Source organism: Mycteria americana, chromosome 7, assembly GCF_035582795.1.
Source record: "Mycteria americana isolate JAX WOST 10 ecotype Jacksonville Zoo and Gardens chromosome 7, USCA_MyAme_1.0, whole genome shotgun sequence".
In the NCBI taxonomy this organism is placed as follows: domain Eukaryota; kingdom Metazoa; phylum Chordata; class Aves; order Ciconiiformes; family Ciconiidae; genus Mycteria; species Mycteria americana.
Genome location: NC_134371.1, coordinates 69253405 through 69273267, shown reverse-complemented (window position 1 = coordinate 69273267; position 19863 = coordinate 69253405). Strand labels below are relative to the sequence as shown.

Genomic DNA, 19863 nt, shown 5'->3' with positions numbered 1-19863 from the left:
AGTTACCGTTTCTAGTCCTGCTTCGTTCACGGGCCGTGTGGATTTGTACCAAATGCTCAGACTGCCCTTCAGGGCAGCGCTGCTGTTGAGGGGACAGGACCTCTCCTTTGTCCTCCCATTCCTTGGAGGGAGTTATGGCCAAAACAGCATCTGGGTGATGAAAACCACACGTGGCCCAGCTGTGAGCCGAGACCAGCACGGAAAGGGCCGTTTTCATCTCCCACAAAGGTGGCAGTCTGGCTCTTAAGTTTTGCAGGAGCCAGAGCCGGCTTGTACACCGACAAAACCCCTCGGGGAGATGCAAACGGCCCCTGTGGGCCTGCAGCCCCAGGCACTGCGGTGAACCCTCTCCGGGCATGGGAGGGAGGGTGGGTTTGCGGGCCGGCCCCGCTCCCATGCCGGGGCACCATTTCAGCGTCCTGGCTTCCACCCCGTACCGCCGGGCGGGAAATGGCCGGGGTCGGAGTCGGGGCCGAACCGAGCCGGGGGAGGCGATGGCCCGCTGAGCGCTCCGCGCGGCGGCTGCCCAGGCGGCTCCCCGCCTGAGGGGCCGCCCCGCCTGAGGGACCCCCCCCGCCTGAGGGGCCCCGCCAGGCCCCGCCCGCTCGGCGGGCGGCGGGGCGGCGCCGGCCCGGCTGTGGCGAGGGATGGCGGCGGCGCGGAGACCGCTGGTGGGGGACCCCCGCGCTGGCTTCAGGCGGCCGGCGGCGGAGCCGGGCCCCGCCGTGCCGCAGGGGCTGATCCGGGCGGCTCGGAAGAGCGGGCAGTTAAACCTGTCGGGCCGGAGCCTCAGTGAGGGTGAGCGCGGGGAGCCGGCCCCGGCCCCGCGGGGCGGTGGGGGAGACCCCGCCGCGGCTCCTGCCGCCCCGGGGCGGTGTGGGTGAGCTCGGTGCCGGCGGGGACGCGCTGTTTCTTGCCTTCCCTACAGCTGGCGGTTACACCCGCGCTTCCCCGCGCCTCGGCCGCGCCAAGCCGGGTTTGCTGCCGCGCTGGAAGCGGCGGTGCTGCCGTGGAGGGCCGGGGCGGGCAGGGCGGCCCGGGGCCTGCCGGCCGCGCCTTCCCGCGGCGGGGTGGGAGCCCCGGGAAGGCGGCTGCGCTTGTGCCGAGCCCTCGGCTCTCCTGAGAGCACACGGCTCTGCAGCTGGGGGACCAGGCGCCGGGCTGGCCGGTGGTCGCTGGCCGGTTGCGCGGGCTCGGCGTGCCTGCTGCGCTCGGGTTTACGCTTGGCAATGCCGGCGGGGCGGGAGAAATACAGGGGGAGCGACAGCAATGAACGTTTGCTGGCATGTGTTCGCAGCTTATCTCTCTCTTGGCTGTTGCTGGCAGGTTTCCATCAGCTCGTTATTGCAGGCTTTAGAAAAACGTCTCTAGAAAAAGTCGGCTATGTGTATGTACATATATATGAAAAGCACTGTGACAGTGGAACTATGAGAGTAAATATCAGAAGAATTTAGTTGACCCATGTATGTTTGTGTATGTAGTGCCTCAACACGTGTGGCGGATAAATCTGGATACTCCAGAGGAAGCTCATCAAAATCTCTCTTTTGGCGCTGCCGATCGCTGGTGGGAGCAAACAGATCTGACCAAGCTGATACTCGCCTCAAACAAACTGCAGTGTCTTTCAGAGGATGTCAGACTTCTGCCTGCGCTCACTGTTCTGGATGTGAGTACAATGATCCGTGACGGTAGGACTGTACTCTCTCTGTAGGAGGTGGGAAAACATGGTCTTAGATCTTTGTTTTCCGTTTCCCTGCAGTGGTGGATGTGTAGAAGGGGCATTGGTGCATTCTCAGGAGAAAGGAAAGATTGTTAAAGATCGCTGACAGTATACCCATTTATACGCTGGTACTGGGTACTGTTCTGTAGGAAGATCTAGGAAGTTTTATTATGGACACTGAAGGAAGAGCTATTACTGGATGCAACCACCGTTCGTGCACATCCCCCCCGCTTCATATATAATTTCTTAGCATTTACTATCAATTCAGTAGAATTTTGACAGATTGGCAGTTGCAATGCTGCTATTGGTAATTGCATTGAGGCATGTACATAGCTATTTTATACAAAATTATTCTGTGTATTAGGTTGGCTTGATTTGTTTCTGGGGTAGGGAAAGAAAACCTCCAAGGTACAAATTAGTAACTGTATTCTAAAAACTTTATTTTCCAGGTGCATGATAATCAACTGACATCACTTCCTTCTGCTTTAGGACAATTAGAAAATCTTCAGAAACTTGATGTCAGGTAAGTACTTGATACAGAACGAACATGAGAAATATTGCAGTGACTTCACAGCGTGAATAAGAGATTGCAGTATATTAAATTTTCTTTCAGAAAATTAATTTCAGATTTTTAACTAGAGAATACTAGTATGTTGAGAATCGTAAGTTTTGGATCAAACCTGATGGTCCTAGGTTTGTTAAAATCAATTTCACTGATTCTCAGAGTCATAGTCTCACTTGGAAGGTGAAAACAGTGAATAACCACGCAAAAGCAGTATCTACATTCATGTGCCTCAGTCTGGCAATTTTGTTTTAAAGGAACAAAAATACTTTTTGTCATGAATAATATACACTGGAAATAATTGTATAGATCTTGTTCATGCTGGAAAGTTTGTCTTCTGTTTACTGGAGTAATTTTGTAAATTTGTGCACAAGGAGGAAGAGGTTATGCTGCCACTGTGTGTGTGAACTACACAAAGCAAAAGAATGTAAGATCCAGCTGGAATACGTAAATTCAGATGAGGATTAAAAGTATTCTTGAACAAATAAACAAACATAATGCATTTCTCCTAGGAAACTAATCCATTGTAGAGAGCTGTAACGGTTGTAGGAGACAGATTTTTCTTAAAGGTGACAGTATCCTGAACAACAGGCATATGTGCACACTGCAGTGTGAGAATGTTTTGCCAAAGCCTGTCTCACTGCAGATGTAATTAACGGTTAGGCTGTGCCAGCACGGAATATCCCGTGTATCTGATGCTGGATGTGCTTCCTACTTGCTCTAGAGTCTGAAGAGTTTGTGTTTCAACACGCCGCGGGTGGCTAAGATCATCTGGCTGGTACAAGTGTTGTAACTCTAGTTTGGATAGCGTCATACGTAAAAGAAGTGTTCTTTATACAGTTATGTTCTTAAAACTACTTAGTAATTGGTTTTTCCCTTTGTGTTCCATGTTTCAATACTAGCCACAACAAACTGAAAAGTATCCCAGAAGAGTTGATGCAGTTGTCACATCTGAAGAGCCTTCTTCTTCATCACAATGAGCTGAGTCACTTGCCGGATGGATTTGGACAGCTTGTCAATTTAGAAGAATTAGTAAATTACAACTCTTTGAAAAATATTTATTTGTGCAGAAAGGCCAATTTATCCATGGTTTGCTACCGCTAATTAAAAAACCCCATAGCTTAGATAGCAGAACTTTGTGAATATTCTAATGACTTATGTAGGTTGTCAGTTATTACATGGCGAGGGGGTGGGGGGTGTTGTGTGTGTTTGAAACCAAGTTTTACCAAATATTTTAAGAAAAATCAAATCCCTTGTGATCCGTCAGTCACAGGAGACTTGTTTCTTCCATTCACATTTCTACCAGGGAGATCCTGAAGATGTCAGCCATCTAATTTTAATGTTCTGCCAGTAATTAACTTTGCAGTAGCAGTACTCGTGGGATATTTTAAACATCTCTATTTCTAACCTCTTTCTCTCTTCCTCTCTCTCTCTTTCTTTTTTTAATCTTCAGGATCTGTCCAACAACCATCTCACAGACATCCCAACAAGTTTTGCTTTGCTCATTAACTTAGTGCGACTCAATCTGGCTTGTAATCAACTCAAGAACCTGCCTGCAGATATCAGTGCAATGAAAAGTAAATTAGTTTCCTCAGATTATGAAATACTGTACAGCCAGTTCTGTAGTTTTGTTCAGAAATGTAGTGCATATTATTCAAGATTTAAAAGATGTATTCTTAAAGAGTTACTGTATTCTCAAGAATATTAGTTCAGAATTATTTTAAAAAATCAGCTACAGCTACTGTATATCAAACTTGAGTCCTCTTATGGTTCATATTTCTTGATAAATGGGACATGGAATGATCAGAAAAGTGTAAGGATGAATATTGTTCTGCTTGTTCTGCTTAGAAGTTGTTAGCCTTAAGTGCAATAAGCAATTTGACAAATTTTTTCTTTAGTGCATCTTTTGAGTGGCAAATAAAGCGTAAATGAGAGAGAGTTGAAATTACTGGAGAGGAAGAAACCATAAATTAGAGAGTGATGAAATTGAATTCTGATATTTGAATGTTAAATATCAAGCTGACTAGTGGTTGATATGAAACGCGTATTTTAATGGCTGTGGCAGATTTACAGGGACAGGAGGTGGACTGCCAGCTTTTATAAACGCTGTAGAAATTCCCTGCACATCTTTCTGAGGTGGTGTGCAATATTGGACCCTTTCTTGTTCCCTCCAGTCCTGTACTCTAAACAAGAGCTAGTATCTGGCAGTGTCACTGAAAGCGTTCCAGAATGTCCTATGAAGAACAAGTGAAAAGCAGATGCCTTGGTTTCAGAAATGTTGATGCTAACTGATTTGATTTCTTCCAAAATTCTGATTGCCAAAATGTTGTTATATTTATTTTAAAAACCAGGATATTTATGCTTCTGTAGAAAATGACTTTTGTTTTCTCTTTCTTTTCTGTTTGTCACTTGCACACTTACTTCTATAGGCTTAAGACAACTGGATTGTACTAAAAACTACCTGGAAACTGTACCTTCTAAATTAGCAACTATGGCATCTTTGGAACAACTTTATCTGAGAAAAAATAAATTACGTTCCTTACCAGAATTTCCCCCATGCAAATTATTGAAGGTAAGGTTTGAAATGGTTGGTTTACTGCAAATACATTTACAGTAAACTTTTAAAATAATAGCTGTTACTTTAAACACAATTTTTTGTGAATTGCTGTGATCAAAAGTTTATAATTCTGTGTGTAGAACTCTATTCAATACATCCCCATTTGCGATTACTGTCCACATTGGTCAATCTTAAGGTCATTTGGAAGACAAATTTGCAACAGTACTCTTCAGATTGGGAAAATAAAAGGAATATTTAGAAGACGAATGACTGAAAAACTAGATCTAATATTGCCTGCAACAGTTATTTTTTATCTCCAGGAGCATTTTCTGGATAAATTTACTTTGTTCACGATCATTTTTTTCGTTGTAACTGCAGAGAAAGTATACTTTTTTTTTTCCTTTTAGCATAGTCAGATCTTCCAGGTATTTTGTAGCCTTAATTCCCAATATGTTTAAAATTGAAAATTGCCTGCCTCAGAACATCAGAAATTTGTTACTCAACTAATAGAAGAATGATTGGGACAATTGAACGCCTATATCACTGTGTTGTTTCCAATGACCAAATCCATCAAAGAATGCAGATACCTTCTTAGTTCTGCATAACTCTCAACTCAGCAGTTAAAATCCCAAGCTATTTCAGCATTTTCTAACAAAATTCATGTTGATATGTGAAGTTCAGTGTCTTAGTGTGTGCAGCAGCATGTGTATGCTCTTTTTGGTCTAAAGAACCTTTCAATTTTTCTGTTATAAGTGAAAAATTTCCAACAGGGCCATGGAGAGGTGCCCTCTCAACTTCCTGTAACTTGGAATTCAAGAAAATTCTGGAGCAAAGGAGTTGTTGACAAGTTCTTGACAAATGCAGAGCAAATTTATTCCAGGCTTGGAAATGGAACTCAAAACTGAGGGTTCTGTGATAGTTTGAGAAGAGCTAAGTTCAGACTCGTGTCCCTGGATCTTTGGAGGCTTTGGTATTTCCTGTGCAGATGAAAGGGAATCAAGATCTGTGTTTTCTCCACATCGTCATTTGTTTTTGCCAATGCCATGATTTAGGAGATTAGTAAGTTATAAAGCAATTTTACTAGAGTAACGTAATTGTAGGTGATCTTTGTTTCCGTAGGAATTACATGCTGGTGAAAATCAGATTGAAATATTAAATGCAGAGAATCTGAAGCATCTGAATTCCCTCTCTGTATTGGAACTTAGAGACAACAAGATAAAATCAGTTCCTGATGAAATTACTCTGCTTCAGAAGCTGGAGCGACTTGACCTCGCCAACAATGATATCAGTAGGTAATATTAAAAACTGCATTATGTCTGTGCTGAGGCATAGCTAATGACACCTAATTCTATAGCTGATGTATTTCACTTTGTAAAATGTAATTAAAAAAAGACTCAATCATAAAATGAAGGAACCCTTTCTATATCGTGTAAGTGCTATGATTAAACTGTGCCTTACTTAAATGTAATATATTCCGTATCTTTTTATTTGAACCTGAGCTTCGGAATACCAGGCCATCTGACAAACCATTGCAAATTCCTTAGAATTTGTTTTGAATCTGCTTTGAAATGAGTTGCTTCCATTTGCAGATTGCCTTACACATTGGGGAACCTTCCTCAGTTGAAATTCCTGGCATTAGAGGGAAATCCTTTGAGAACCATTCGAAGAGACCTTCTGCAAGTAAGCACTATAGACAATATTTAAAGTTTGTTTATGTCACACAGGTACGTTATCCAAATTGTGTAGACAAAACACTTAAAAAATTAGAAAACATCCAGATTTCAAGTCGCCTGTGCAACTTTAACCCATCTCTTTTGTTTGTGTGTGTTGTGGTTCGGGTACTCTTTCCACTGGAGTCTGATGCAGTGCATAAGGTCATGAGGACTGTGGAATAAAGGAGGTTGTTGCTTTATAGGACCTGTTTCTGATTTGCTACAGAAACTAAAATATATATTGCAAATGAAGCAATGGATGTCTGGGAAAAAAAGGATAAGGCACCTGTCTGCTGCCTAATCCTGTTGCAGTCACAGTTTATTGCAGTGCTAGGCGAGTGCTTTACATCAGGCTTTTCCTAGATGAGCATGGATTTCTGTTTTGCATTTCCTACTTGCCTTAATTAAGGATCTAGGATCCAATTTCCAAAGCGTATTTGATGGCAGATGCATTTTGAGCAATGACAATCTGATGTGCTATGTTTCTCACGGATAACCTACACCTCAGATCTGCGTTCTCTCTGTAGGTAACCAGGAAAGTGAAGGTGTGAACTGTGCATGAGAAAACAAGTACATAGGGCAGCAGGGAGGCTGGAGCGTGGGCACTACTGCTGCTATAGAATTCCCTTTTATTTTTTCCCCAGCAGGCCCCTCTTCTTGTTGGTGGTATACATTACTTCTTTCTGTGCTTTTGTCAGTGTTATAAAATAAATGTTTACAAAGCACTGGGGTTCTCTAAAAATAAACAATGCTGAAGACTCTCTGTTGAAATTAAATTTTGTAATATCTGCCAGAAGAGGGAAAACATTGTGTATCTGCTAAGTGAGCATTGTATGCACTAAATTAATGAGCAGGGGTTCCGTGGATGTCACACAAACTACAGCCATACGTTATTTCAGAGCTCAAAGTTGGCTTAAAATGTACATGCAAAGGAGTCTGAGTTAGGGTTGCCTGGCTGCTTTAATTCTGGTATTCCCTAGCTTCTGAGGATTTACTGTCTTTCAAATGTAAGAGCATAGATGTATGTAATTTCTTGTGTATAAGTCAAATTTGTAGCAAACGACAGGTACAAGGATTCCATTATGTCATTTTATACTTATATTGTCTTGATCCATTACCAACACTGTAAATTCATGTAACTGGAATTTTATATGCCTATCTAGATTTTTTTACACTTGATTTAGAGGAGTAATTGATAAAGCTTGTAGGGTTCCCCAGGCACTTCTTAGCAGCAGGTAAATACTGAGATGAAGGATTGGCAAGGACTAGGGGGTAAGTATAGTCTAGCAGGCACAGATTCTTCTCTTGTCCATCCCTGCTCCGTCTGATCTTTTCCCCTTTTCCTCAGATCTCTCATTCAAGTCCCAAACCCATTCTTGTTTCTTGATAAATTTCCAGTTGTCTTCTGTGAAATGCTAGTCTCTCCTTTTTGCGTAACATACCATCGCCTGGCTGTTGAGCTTTGTCTTATTGTCTGCTGTCATGGTTTAACCCCAGCCAGCAGCTCAGGCCCCCCCCCCCACCCACTCGCTCACTCCCTCCCGGTGGGAGCGGGGAGAGAATCGGAAGGGTAAAAGTGAGAACACTCGTGGGTTGAGATAAAGACAGTTTAATAGGGAAAGCAAAAGCCGCGCATGCAAGCAAAGCAAAACAAGGAATTCATTCACCACTTCCCACGGGCAGGCAGGTGTTCAGCCATCTCCAGGAAAGCAGGGCTCCATCACGGTGACTTGGGAAGACAAATGCCATCACCCCGAATGTCCCCCCCCTTCCTTCTTCTTCCCCCAGTTTCTATACTGAGCATGACGCCATATGGTCTGGAATAGCCCTTTGGGCAGCGGGGGGCAGCTGTCCCGGCTGTGCCCCCTCCCAGCTCCTTGTGCGCCCGGCAGAGCATGGGGAGCTGAAAAGTCCTTGACCAGTGCAAACATCACTTAGCAACAACTAAACCGTCAGTGTGCTATCAACACTGTTTTCAGCACAAATCCAAAACACAGCCCCATACTGGCTACTGTGGAGAAAATTAACTCTATCCCAGCCACAACCAGCACATCTGCTTTCCTCTTCATGCAAGGCACGTGACTGTTACTCAGCTTTCTGTTTGACCTTCACCTTTTCCTTAAAAGCTTCCAGGTTCTTCCATACTGGCTTCTCTTGTCTTGCTCAGCTTGGCACATGCCACGCCTAGCCGTGCCTGCAGTCAGCCCCAGTCTCCTACGGCCTCTCTTTCTCAGTCTTTTGTCTTCTGTTTCTGTTGTCTCACCAGATCGCTTGTGAGAGTTCCTTCCTTTCCCACGTCCACATTTCCTTTATCCCCTCTGCATTCAGATCAGTCAGTCTCTTCTTGTGTGTAATACAGTTGCCAGCTAGAATGAGAAATGTTAATTCATATTCAGTGCTTCAGGCCAGTCCCTGTTTTAAAGCGTCAAGGAGGAGCATGTAAAATTGTAAGGAAAACATAGCTTTATCCTAAAACAAACGGGCGGGATGAGATTATGCTTAATTACTCATAGATTATGCAGATAGTAACTGTGACCAGTAGAAGTTGCTACAAGAGGATTGAAAGTCAAATCATTGGAGAATCCAGCTGTTAAAAATCCATGCAAATTATGTAAACTGCAGTGTTTTTCCCAGAGTTTATAATTCCAGACACAAAAAGTTACCGGAACACTGAACAGTCAGCTTCCTTGACAAATTTTAAATTTCTTCTCCAAAGCATAATTGTTTTAGATCTTTTTAAAGAGAAGATTAAGTTTATTTGAGCATTTTTTCCTTGCGCTTGGAACTGTCCCACTACTTTAGATAAAAAGGTAAAATGTGGAGCCTGAGGTAGTGACGCGGGATTGGAAATTTTCCACTGGAATAAATAAACAAAATTGTAAATAAGCAAGTTCATAAGCTGCTGCAAAGAGGGTTTTTCTACAGGAAGCATTAGGTGGCTTTTCTAGTCAGCAGTGCCATGGGCTCCTCCCATGTGACTGGAACCGTCATTCTCTGTGTCAAACAGGTACGTAAATACTGGCTGGCAAATGCTTACTGACTTTTTTTTTTTTTTTTAAAAGAAAGGCACCCAGGAACTTCTGAAATATCTAAGAAGCAAAATACAAGGTATGTTGCTCTATTGCATTGCATTTTAAAGAGAATCTTTCTAAGCAGTTAAAATAAAGTAGAATCTATGGAGGGTAGCTGTTTCAATCCGGTTTCCTTCAGTTATCCTGCAATAATAGAGTTTTCTTTATTCAACAGCTTGCTCTTATATTTTAGTGCCGTTTCTTTTTCTTACTCTGTTAGATAATACCAAATAACAAATGTTACTGAGGATTTATAATTTGGAAAAACAATTTTAAGTATTTTTCCCCTGGTCCCTTTATGCGTTTTGCATGAGGAATTGAAGTAGCTTTTTTGTTTTTCCCCTGAACACCATGGGAAGTTTACATAAGGGGTTCTTCTTTTTAAGCTTGCCATCTGTCTGCTGGCTTGGTCACAGTATGGAAGACCAGGTGGGATTTTGCAAAGGTATTATGTATTCTTCATTCATGTAATAACATGGGCAGTACAGTGCTGGGATTCCCAGAAAGTACGTGCATAAAAAAGTCTGCCTTTAAGTCTTGGTGATGCCGTGAACTCTACCATGTAGCTGACTAAGAATATAAAAAGTTTTGGGGGAGAAAGTAACTGATTATTTTAAACATCATTCTAATCCTGGCTTGTTAAACTTCATCTTTCTACTATCTAATAGTCTTGATCCCTACGTTCCCTATAGAAATAGTTAAAAAGTCATAAAGCAGAAAATCAGATGAAATATTTCAAGGGGACTATTCTCTGCGCAAATGCTGTATGTTTTTTTGCAGAATCTTCTCTTGGATTCACAGCTCTGCCTCTGTGGATTAAAAAGCACCTAAATGATTCTGTATCACATTTCTCTAACAGATACAGTACTTTCTAAAAAGGAACCGATAGTATTAAAAAAGCGGACAAAAGGTTGCTAGTTGCTTCTGCGCACTCAAGTCACTTTCCAGATTGATACCGGGGCTTCTAATTCCCTGAGATATTTTGGCCTTTTTTTTTAATTTTTGTTCTGTGTTTTCTAAACAAAATAGTGGAGATGACAGTTTATTTTTTATTGTATAGGAAACAGGCTGTCAGAGTCTTAAAGTAACTTGCATGCTGAGAAGATGAAGTGCTTTCAAAACAGGACTTCAGTTTACCATCTTGAGAAGTCTTAATCTTTCTTCAGTTTTAAAACATAAAGTAGGCAAAATGACTGAGTTCACAGGTCATGTTAAATATAATATGGAAATGATTATGGTGCACTTAAATGGCAAAAAATGCTTAACCTCTTAATTTAGAAGGGTTAATACATGCAAGCAACTTTTGTTGCTTGATAATACATGCAAGCAACTTTTATTGAAAATGGTGCGTGTGAATTTTCCTTTTTGTTCAGTGGGTTTTCCTGCCGCCTGCCAGAGGATGGCAGTATTAATGAGGTTACTGCAGCACATAAAACTGCTTCAAAATGTCAGGTTCCATGCAAATCTGACATATTATTAACTTGACAAAAGTTGATAGGATGCTAGAGTACAGACTCAGAAGCTTATGTGGTGAGCTGTAATAGATAATATAATTGTGGATAATAAAATCAGCTAATGTCTTGCATGTACAGCAAGGCTGCTGATTTTATTCTACCTGTTATGGCATCTAAGCTGGAGCTAAATCAGTAGCAGTCCTATTTTTGTAGAGGTTTAAACGGGAAAAAGTACTCTTTTTTTTTTTTTTGGTAGCTTTTTTTTGACCCTTTTGACCTTTCTTAATGAAAGGACAACTAGTTGCGGTTAGGCGGAATTGTTAGTAGACTTTTATTCTTGAATGGTGCTGAATTTCCATAGAGTTTTGTTCAATTTCTTCCAGTGGAAGTTGGATTTATCATATGTTTGGACTTCTAGCTCAGCTTCACGCTGCTTACGCGTATGTGAGTCCCTCAGGTGTGGTGCCACACCTCAGGTGTGCAGAGCAATGCTTTTAATCTGCATTTCTTAAACATTCAAAGTAGCCTTGCAAAGCCAATAGCTTTTTTGTGGGGGTTGTAGATAGTAATCAGAAGGAACTCTACAGAGGAGGGTGTGATGAAGGTTCATAAATAATAATGTTTTAACTAAAATTGTGGTCAGATTTGCTGCTCTGGGTGTAGGTGATCCAGATCATCCCTCCTAGCCCCAATTCCCTGTTTATCATTGTTTCTAGCTCCCCACTCCTTGGAAGCTTCTCCCTGATATAACAGCCAGCTACTGCTAGCATAACATCTCTATTGCTTCCTGACCTATTTTTTCAAAATCCAAGTCAAATCCTCTCCCCTCTGCCCAGCCTAAAAAAAACCAACCCAGAAACCCAGGCTTACAAAAAACCCTTACTAGAAAATTCTTGAAACAATCTGAATCAGATTGTATTGAGTTGAGCCAGAATGCAGGAAGAATTCAAAAGGGCGATGGCTGGTGCCTAGGGACACTAAACCGCTCCCTCCGGGTCGTTCAGAACACCACATCTGGCTGCAGCTGTAGTTTGTGTGACACTATACGTTTGTTGCCTGTAGATGATGTAACTAGCCCAAATGAAGAGCCTCCCGTGACAGCCATGACTCTTCCAAGTGAGTCAAGGATTAACATGCATGCCATAACTTCACTAAAATTATTGGAATATAGGTATGTGTTTTGAAATATTACCTATTCCTAAAGTTGTAAGAACGCTTTCCTATTTTTTGCTTTTTGTTTTGTTTTGTTTTCCCTTCGTGATACATACCAAACTGTCTGCAAATCCTGCTGCATTTGTGCGTTTTTCACTTTAATTTATGTGCTCAGGAATAGGCAGATTTGAATTGCAGGCTTTTTAAAGTTATTTCTTTGTATTATCAAATATTCCACAGTAGCATTCCTTTTAACTCACTGAGATGCTTAATACCTGCAGGTGCTTTTAGTGCCTTGTAAACTTCTTTAGCAGTTTGCATTAAGTCTTAGAACAGCTTGTAGGAGCTATCTCTTCAGTTATGTCTGAAATGTAACCGACAAGGTAACTTGTTAGGCTGGGAAAGGGGGAGAAAGCCCTGTTTGCTGAGAACGGCTGGGTGAAACGCATAGTCCTGCTGGGAGCTGGAGCGTGGCCAGGACCTCGCTGCGGTGAAAGGGCCGGGGTGGCTTTGGTCACCGCGTGTTCGGGAGCTGCAGACGGAGCAGTTACCCGAGTTACACAGCACTGTGCTGGGGATGTTTTCTGAGCTGAGTGGGGGAAATCTGGGTAATGCCCATCTTGCTACGCTTCATGGCCCAGTATGAAGCATTCAGACGTTTGCTGAGGGAGTGACGTAACTCAGCTCTTAGCGATTTCTCTTAAGCAGGGTAACAGAGCAGGGTGCCAGTGTGAAAGGATATTATCGCCCAGATGCCGTGTAGCATGGCGCAGTGATTGGTAGCTTTCTGATTAACAGTCCTTCAAGGACTTCAAATTGTAGATATTTATATATCTATTCTACGACTCATCTTTTTCTAAAAGAAGATGAAAATGTCTTGTTAATAAATAGGAAATGATGAACTTGTTCGTGTTACTCAGCTAAATGCTTTTCATTTCTTAGTGAGAAACAGGCAGCTGTGATTCCCGATGAAATGTTCAATGCAGTCAGAAGCAATCCTGTCGCCACTGTCAACTTCAGCAAAAACCAGCTGAATGAAGTTCCTCCAAGGTACTTTTGTAAAGGTCATTCTCTATTTGTTACTTTCTTTTCACTTTTGTTCCTCAGCATCTTGTGTTTTTCCTAATCGAGTATATTTACGCTTTCTGCTATGTATGTGTGTGTACACACTCACACGCACAAGTGAAAGTATATTCGAGATGCTGAATAATAGACTTGCACTGTTAGTACGAGTAGCACGCAGGTGGGTTCATTGATTAGCAGGAAGATTGCAGTGAAAAGAAGCTTGGCTATACTCTGTGGTGCTTCGTTACATGTTGGTTTTCACCTTGCTTTGCTAAGCATTGTGGAATTGAGTGGGGGGAGACTGCTGTGACTTCTCATAATAGTGAAGTGCTGTACTTAACTGCAGTGTGGTATTGCTGTCTCTGCAAAGCGGTCTTTTTCCCATATGAAGATAACCTGTGTGGATTCACCACTTTATTGGGCAACAGCTTTAGTATGATAGCTGAGGTTCTATTTACATTCAGTTTCTTCAGATAGCGTAATTGTTGGGTTTTTTAAGGAAGCCTGAGCAATTTCCATGCCTCTTTTCTTGATAGGTTTTGTGTCCCATCACATAGTGTTTGATATTATTGCACTTGTTACTTCATCCCCAGTCAAAGAAAGGCTTTCTGTTGACACTAATGGGAATAAGTAGTCTTTTTGTGTAAGGAGGAAGGTTACTGCATCTCTGATAGCCCAAGAAAATCCTGAAAGCTGATTTTTAAGGATACCGCCACATTTGTGGGGGTAACTTACCTCCATTCTTGGACCCGAGTGTGCTGAACATTTAACCTCTAGCACACAGAACTTGAAGAGGTGTGATCTCTTTGTCATGGAAAAAAAATCTCTTTTCACTACAGTTTGTAGAAAATCAATTTAGTGAGATCATGCTTGTGCCTCCCGTGCTTTTTCACTGCATGAGAAGCTGTGGCATTCATGGAGGAGGAAGGTGTGCCGCTGCTAGGTGCCAGAGGATTCAGTGGCAGTTCAGTTAGGAGAGATGAGTATTTAGCTCATTTAATTGCCTTTTGTTTTTAGGGCTAAACCAGAGATTCTGTTACACGGATTGAACAGCTAACTTCTTGAGTTGTTAAATATTTTACACCAAAACATCTTAATATAATACCCTTTTACAAGAAGCAGCAAATGCTGCGCTTCCTGGAATTTGTAATAGCAGAACAGTGGAAGAGAAATGAAAGATGGAAATAGAATAACAGTCTCTTTCTGTTTGTTCGACTGCTAAAGAAGATGGATAGTCTTTTTGTGAAAACATCTACAGGGCGGGAGATGGCAGTGATGGTCATCTGTGCCATAGTTTCTGAAATACCTCTTAACTGCATTTAAGTGAGCAGGCTTTTGTAGTACAATTCACTCTCCTCATCAGTGAGAGAAAGTTTGCTCTCCTAATCACTTTAGGAAGGTGATTCTGAGCTTTGTCTTTACATCAAGTGTAAGGCTCCAGGACAGGCAGCTTTCACAGGTGAAGTTTCCATTGTCTTCACTCCACAAAATTGGTTCTGAAATGTCAAGAAACATAGAGTGTCCTTGATTTGTAGAATAAAGCAGGTTTTTTTCAGTAACTTAGAAAATAGAATGCAAACACGAGCTTACATAATAAAAGTATATTCATATTGGGTTTCAGGATTGTGGAGCTGAAAGACTCGGTTTGTGATGTCAACCTTGGCTTCAATAAAATCTCATCCATTTCCTTGGAGCTTTGCATGCTCCATAAATTGACACATTTGGATATCAGGTTTGTGACGTGTGTTGGACTTCCTTTCTCAGTAACTTATTTTCATGCCTCTTTAAACCAGCCATCTGTTACAGTGGAATAGCAGTACTGAAATAATTTTTCATTTCCCAAAATGCCTCCATGACAGTTGAATGACCGGCAGATCTGAAATAGCAAGTGGCCTACATTTAGGCATTGGTTAAAGAAAACCACAAAAACCAAGTGGACAAGCTCTGAGACTTGCTGTGATGAAAGGTCTTGTCTTGGCCGTAAAAGGGTCTCAGAGGTGTTAAGTTGCTGTCTAAAAGCAGCCTCTCCTCCTCCCCTAAAAAACCCCGACCCCCCCACCCAAAAATCCTGGAGGGTAGCTGTGAGGTAGTGCAGTGAAGGTACAAACCCCGTTATGCTGCCTGAAACTGAAGCTGTCTGCAGGTATTTTGTTTGCAACAGGTAGTTCCTTACTGCCATTTTACCTTCTCTGCTTCTGAACAATGCTCATTGCATTTGTTTAGACATCAGGATCAGCTCACTGGCACTTACTGTCTTTGGCGTTTCACAAAATGAAACGTAGCAAAGCACAGTTGCAGAGATGGGTTTTTACTTTGGTTTGGTTTAAAGTCATCTGCCTGTGCCTGGAGAGAGTCCAGCGAGGGGCCACCAAGATGAAGGGACTGGAGCATCTTGGCCATGGGGAGAGGCTGGGAGAGCTGGGACGGCTCAGCCTGGAGCAGAGCAGGCTCGGGGATCTCGCCCCTGCGTACAAACGCCTGCAGGGAGGGTGCAGAGAGGACGGAGCCAGGCTCTGCCCAGCGGTGCCCAGGGACAGGAGCAGAGGCCGTGGGCACGCACGCAGGAGCGTGACCCGCAGGAGGGTCCCTCTGGACATCAGGAAAGGCTTTGTCACCGTGAGGGTGAACACCGGCGCTGGCACAGGTTGCCCGGGGAGGTGGGGGAGTCTCCATCCACGGAGATACCCAGAACCCAACTGGACGTGGTCCTGGGCCGCCTGCCCTAGGGGCTCGGACCAGACGAGCTCCAGAGGTCCCTGCCAGCCTCAGCCAGCCTGCGATGCAGCGACGTACGTGCTGCTGATGGAGGGGTTAGGCAGAAGATTGCAGAAATGGGTGATAATACGAGATTGATGAGGGAACAAGGCTGAATAGCTCAGTGATTAAGAATTTCAGTCTAAGTCTGGGCATCTTCTAGTGAGTGGTCTTTATTTTACTGTAATGGCTTTTTGTGTCACACTCGGGACGTACCTTGTTTGTCCTTACAAACCTGTCTTCCTTGTAGCTTTAAGAAGCTTCTGAATGGCTTCCTGTTGTGGGAAACACTAGGGTAACAGTAGCCATAAGCGAGCTTGTAACAGCAATTGGATACCAGGCTACATGGATTTTGAAGAGCTTTGGAGTTACCCTGCTGTTTCACTTTGGCACCAAGATCTGGGCAGTTTCACAAGCTTTCCTCTGAAACCCGAGGAGCTGAATTGCCAAGCGGGTTTGTGGAGTTGTTAGATGCTTCGAAACACGTGGGAATCTTTAGAGGACAGACTTTAAATCTCCTCCTGGCAGAAAGGAGAATGCAAACCTGGCTTGCATTAGCAAGCGTCTGTACTTGAGCATGGTCTTGACCCATTTATGAGGCAATTAATTGGTTTAAGACTGCACGTTAGCACCGACAGATGTGCATATTCTGTCTCTGTGGATTCTTAACTAAAACTTCATAGAAGTGATTATTGTTTGTCTTCATTTGATACACAGAAATAATTTTTTGACATCTTTACCGGAGGAAATGGAGGCACTGACAAGACTGCAAATAATAAATCTTGCTTTTAATAGGTGAGCAACTATTTAGATTTTTTTTTAATATACAATAATAAAAAGAACTGGGCTGAATTCAGTATGATCTTCCTGTGATGTAAGAATGAGGAGGCACTTAACAACTAGCTGCGAGCTTAAAAGAGATGAAGTGCACGTACTTCCTTACACAATGGGTAGTGTATTTTTGGAAATGTCTGCCACAAAAGTTTTTGAGAGAGGCAGTAGCAACCAGTTACAGAAGGGATTAAACAATCTTGTGAACAATATGTCAAAAAATGGCTACCAACGGGACTGCCCGCTGGCATCCGTAATACAGCAGTTCCGAATGATGGAAAAACGTGAGGCAGCGGTCGGCGGGAAGCAGCCGAGTGCTGTCCCTGAAGAGCATCTGCCGCTGTTGCTGTTGCTCGGGGCAGGGACGCCGTTCCTCTGCCTCGGCGGGGCACTTCTGAACTACAGGGAGAACAATCGGCCACTGTTCTCCTTCTGTACACCGGTGAGTCACATTCCGTGCGACACGCCAGCCTTGTCACACGAGCGCAGTTGGCCTGCAGCTCTGTTAGAGGTGCTGAGCTGTCGCCGAGCACGCTTTGTTCAGCTTGCCCACTGCGTGCAAGGTAGAAGAAGGGATGTGTTCTCCTTTCGGAGCAGCGTGTTTAAACGTGTGCCTTAAATAAACAAAGCTAAAATACTGTCTGATGTTAAAGGCTGCTAATTTTTTGAATGCCCTATTTCTGACTTTCATTGGTTTGCCTCCTTTTTCTTCCTGAAGATTTAAAGAGTTTCCCAGCGTCCTGTATCGCATCGTAGCCCTGGAGACTATCCTGCTCAGTAACAATCAGGTTGGGTCCATCGACCCCCTGCAGCTGAAGAAGATGGACAAGCTTGGAACACTGGACCTTCAGAACAATGACCTCCTCCAGGTGCCACCAGAACTTGGAAACTGTGAAACTCTGAGGTGTGTGTTTTAAGTGATGACCTGTTCGATAAAAATATATCCTGACTGATTTCTTCAGGGCATGTTTTGTCAGAGGAGAAAGTACTAACGAGCAGTGTGTTTGTTTGTAGGTCTCAATGCACAAAAAGGGTCTCTTGCCATTTGTAAAACAGTGCAACTTCTTCCATATTTCCTCAGTATTGTAGAGAACTGGGGGAGCGGTTTCATGATTTTTTAAAAAAAATGGAAAAGGTGTGTTGGTTTGGGTCAGTCTAGTGCTAGGGCTGAAGTGAGTACCTTGTCTGTCCGTACGTACACGCTGCTGGTGCACCTACAGACAAGGCAGGCGGGCGAGCCGCAGCACTACCTGTGAGTTAATCCATTTAGCTCCCTACCTGCGTGCTAACTCGCGTTGCTGCCAGAGAGACAGGATAACATCCTCTACGTGAGGTCTAAAGGGACGTGGCTGCGACTATCCTCACGTAATACACCCCAAAGGCGACAGTTGTGCCTAAGTAGTCTGTCGTGTCAGAGATGACAAATTACTGGTCCCTGTGGTTTTCCCCGTTAAGGATGCTTTCTGGAGGGACCTCAAAAATACAAAATAAAACACCACCCCCGCCCCTGAGCGGAAACCTCCACAGAGATTTATGTGTACTAAAGAAGAGCGGGCCAGCAGCTAAGCTAGAACCTGGAGGGTTACGATTCAGCACAGGTTTCCCCTTTTATTGTGCCATTTCTGTATTTCAGAAGTTCTCTTTCTTCTGGCAGAGGCTTGCTGAAGGAGTAGGGGGGGTGTGTATTGTGTGTCTACAATAACATACCACCACTGATGTATTAGCAGAAATTAGAATTCAGATGTCTCTAAGTTAGTGTGAACTGGGGAAGCAGAAATTAAAATTCTCTTAGTAGAGCAGAAGAGGTATTGCTTAAGAATTTCAGAAGGTTCAAAAAAATCTATATGGAGCGTATGAATGTGCTGGTGCAAGGAAAAGTCTTTATGCAAGAAACTCAGAGCCTCTCTGTTTCCCTAGGACACTTCTGTTAGAAGGAAATCCGTTCCGCACTCCCCGAGCAGCCATCTTGGCAAAAGGAACAGCTGCAGTGCTGGAGTACCTGAGGAGCCGAATTCCCGCTTGATACAGGAGCCTGCGTCCTTGGCCGGCTCGGGAATCAAAGTACAGGCAGAGTGTGACCCTACCCGACCCAACGCTGTATGCTTTTACTGCCTTCCTCCCCTTTCGTCAACTGTACCTTAACCTGGCCTGTGCCGCAAAGCATTTACAGTCCTGTCTGTAGTTGGCGTGTTAAGAAAGAACTCGCCTATGAAATACTTTCCCCTCGAGGCTGCATGTTTCAAGAGTGTGTTTTAAAATACCACAAGGTGTGCCTATGCTTTTTGTAATAAAGAATGCCACTGAAAGCTGCCTTCAGTAACAGTGAGAACGCCTTTTCTACAGCCAGGCTAGTTTTTAAAAAAACTGTCACCATCAGCGTATTTGAGCAAAAGCCAGGAGCCACTTTGATTTTTGTACGCCTGTTGTATAACCTCCCGTGAGGTATTTAGTCTCTCTGCACGGCTGTCTGAAAGACTTGGTTACTGCTCTGTATGTGATAAAATGCTTGAACCCTTAAACTGCGTGGTGAGGGTAAGGAGATGGTACGAGATGTACTGCGGGCTGCGCGCACCCCGCCTAAAAGTCGGCAAAACGTGGTTGATGTTGGTAGCTGCACTGAAACAATAAATGTTTCCTGTTGGATGTACGTTTTGAGTTCTTTAAGACTACGCTATCATTAAGTTTTCTAGCCAGTAATGTTGAGACACTTTTCATTTTTTTTATTTAAACACCCTTCCACGTCCTGAAAGTGATACCTTCGTTAACAACAGTAACGCATCAGGGCTGTTAACGGTAGAAAAGGAGGGGCTGCCTGATGCTGCTTGCTCTGCGACTGTACATCCCGTGCTTCTCTCTGGGCCCGCTGCAGGCCGGTGAATTGGAAATGGAAGTGAAGCAGAAGCCGGCCGGCTTCCCGCGGGTGGGGCGTCGCGTGCTGTGGTTGGTTTGGCTTTCAAACTGCGCCGGGCGCTGCCGTCAACGCACCAA

General features: G+C 43.5%; 1 protein-coding gene across 1 annotated transcript; it reads left to right on the top strand.

Annotated features, from left to right (window-relative positions):
- The first annotated feature begins 606 nt into the window (after positions 1-606).
- On the top strand, positions 607-19522 carry LRRC40 (leucine rich repeat containing 40). Its single transcript, XM_075508984.1, has 15 exons — positions 607-798; positions 1482-1663; positions 2167-2240; positions 3182-3311; positions 3733-3856; positions 4709-4851; positions 5956-6128; positions 6426-6516; positions 9611-9656; positions 12136-12244; positions 13168-13275; positions 14912-15022; positions 16762-16839; positions 17594-17779; positions 18793-19522. Exons 1-15 carry the CDS (start codon positions 648-650, stop codon positions 18896-18898), a joined length of 1812 nt encoding a protein of 603 aa, XP_075365099.1. The 5' UTR covers positions 607-647; the 3' UTR covers positions 18899-19522.
- The last annotated feature ends 341 nt before the right edge of the window (positions 19523-19863 follow it).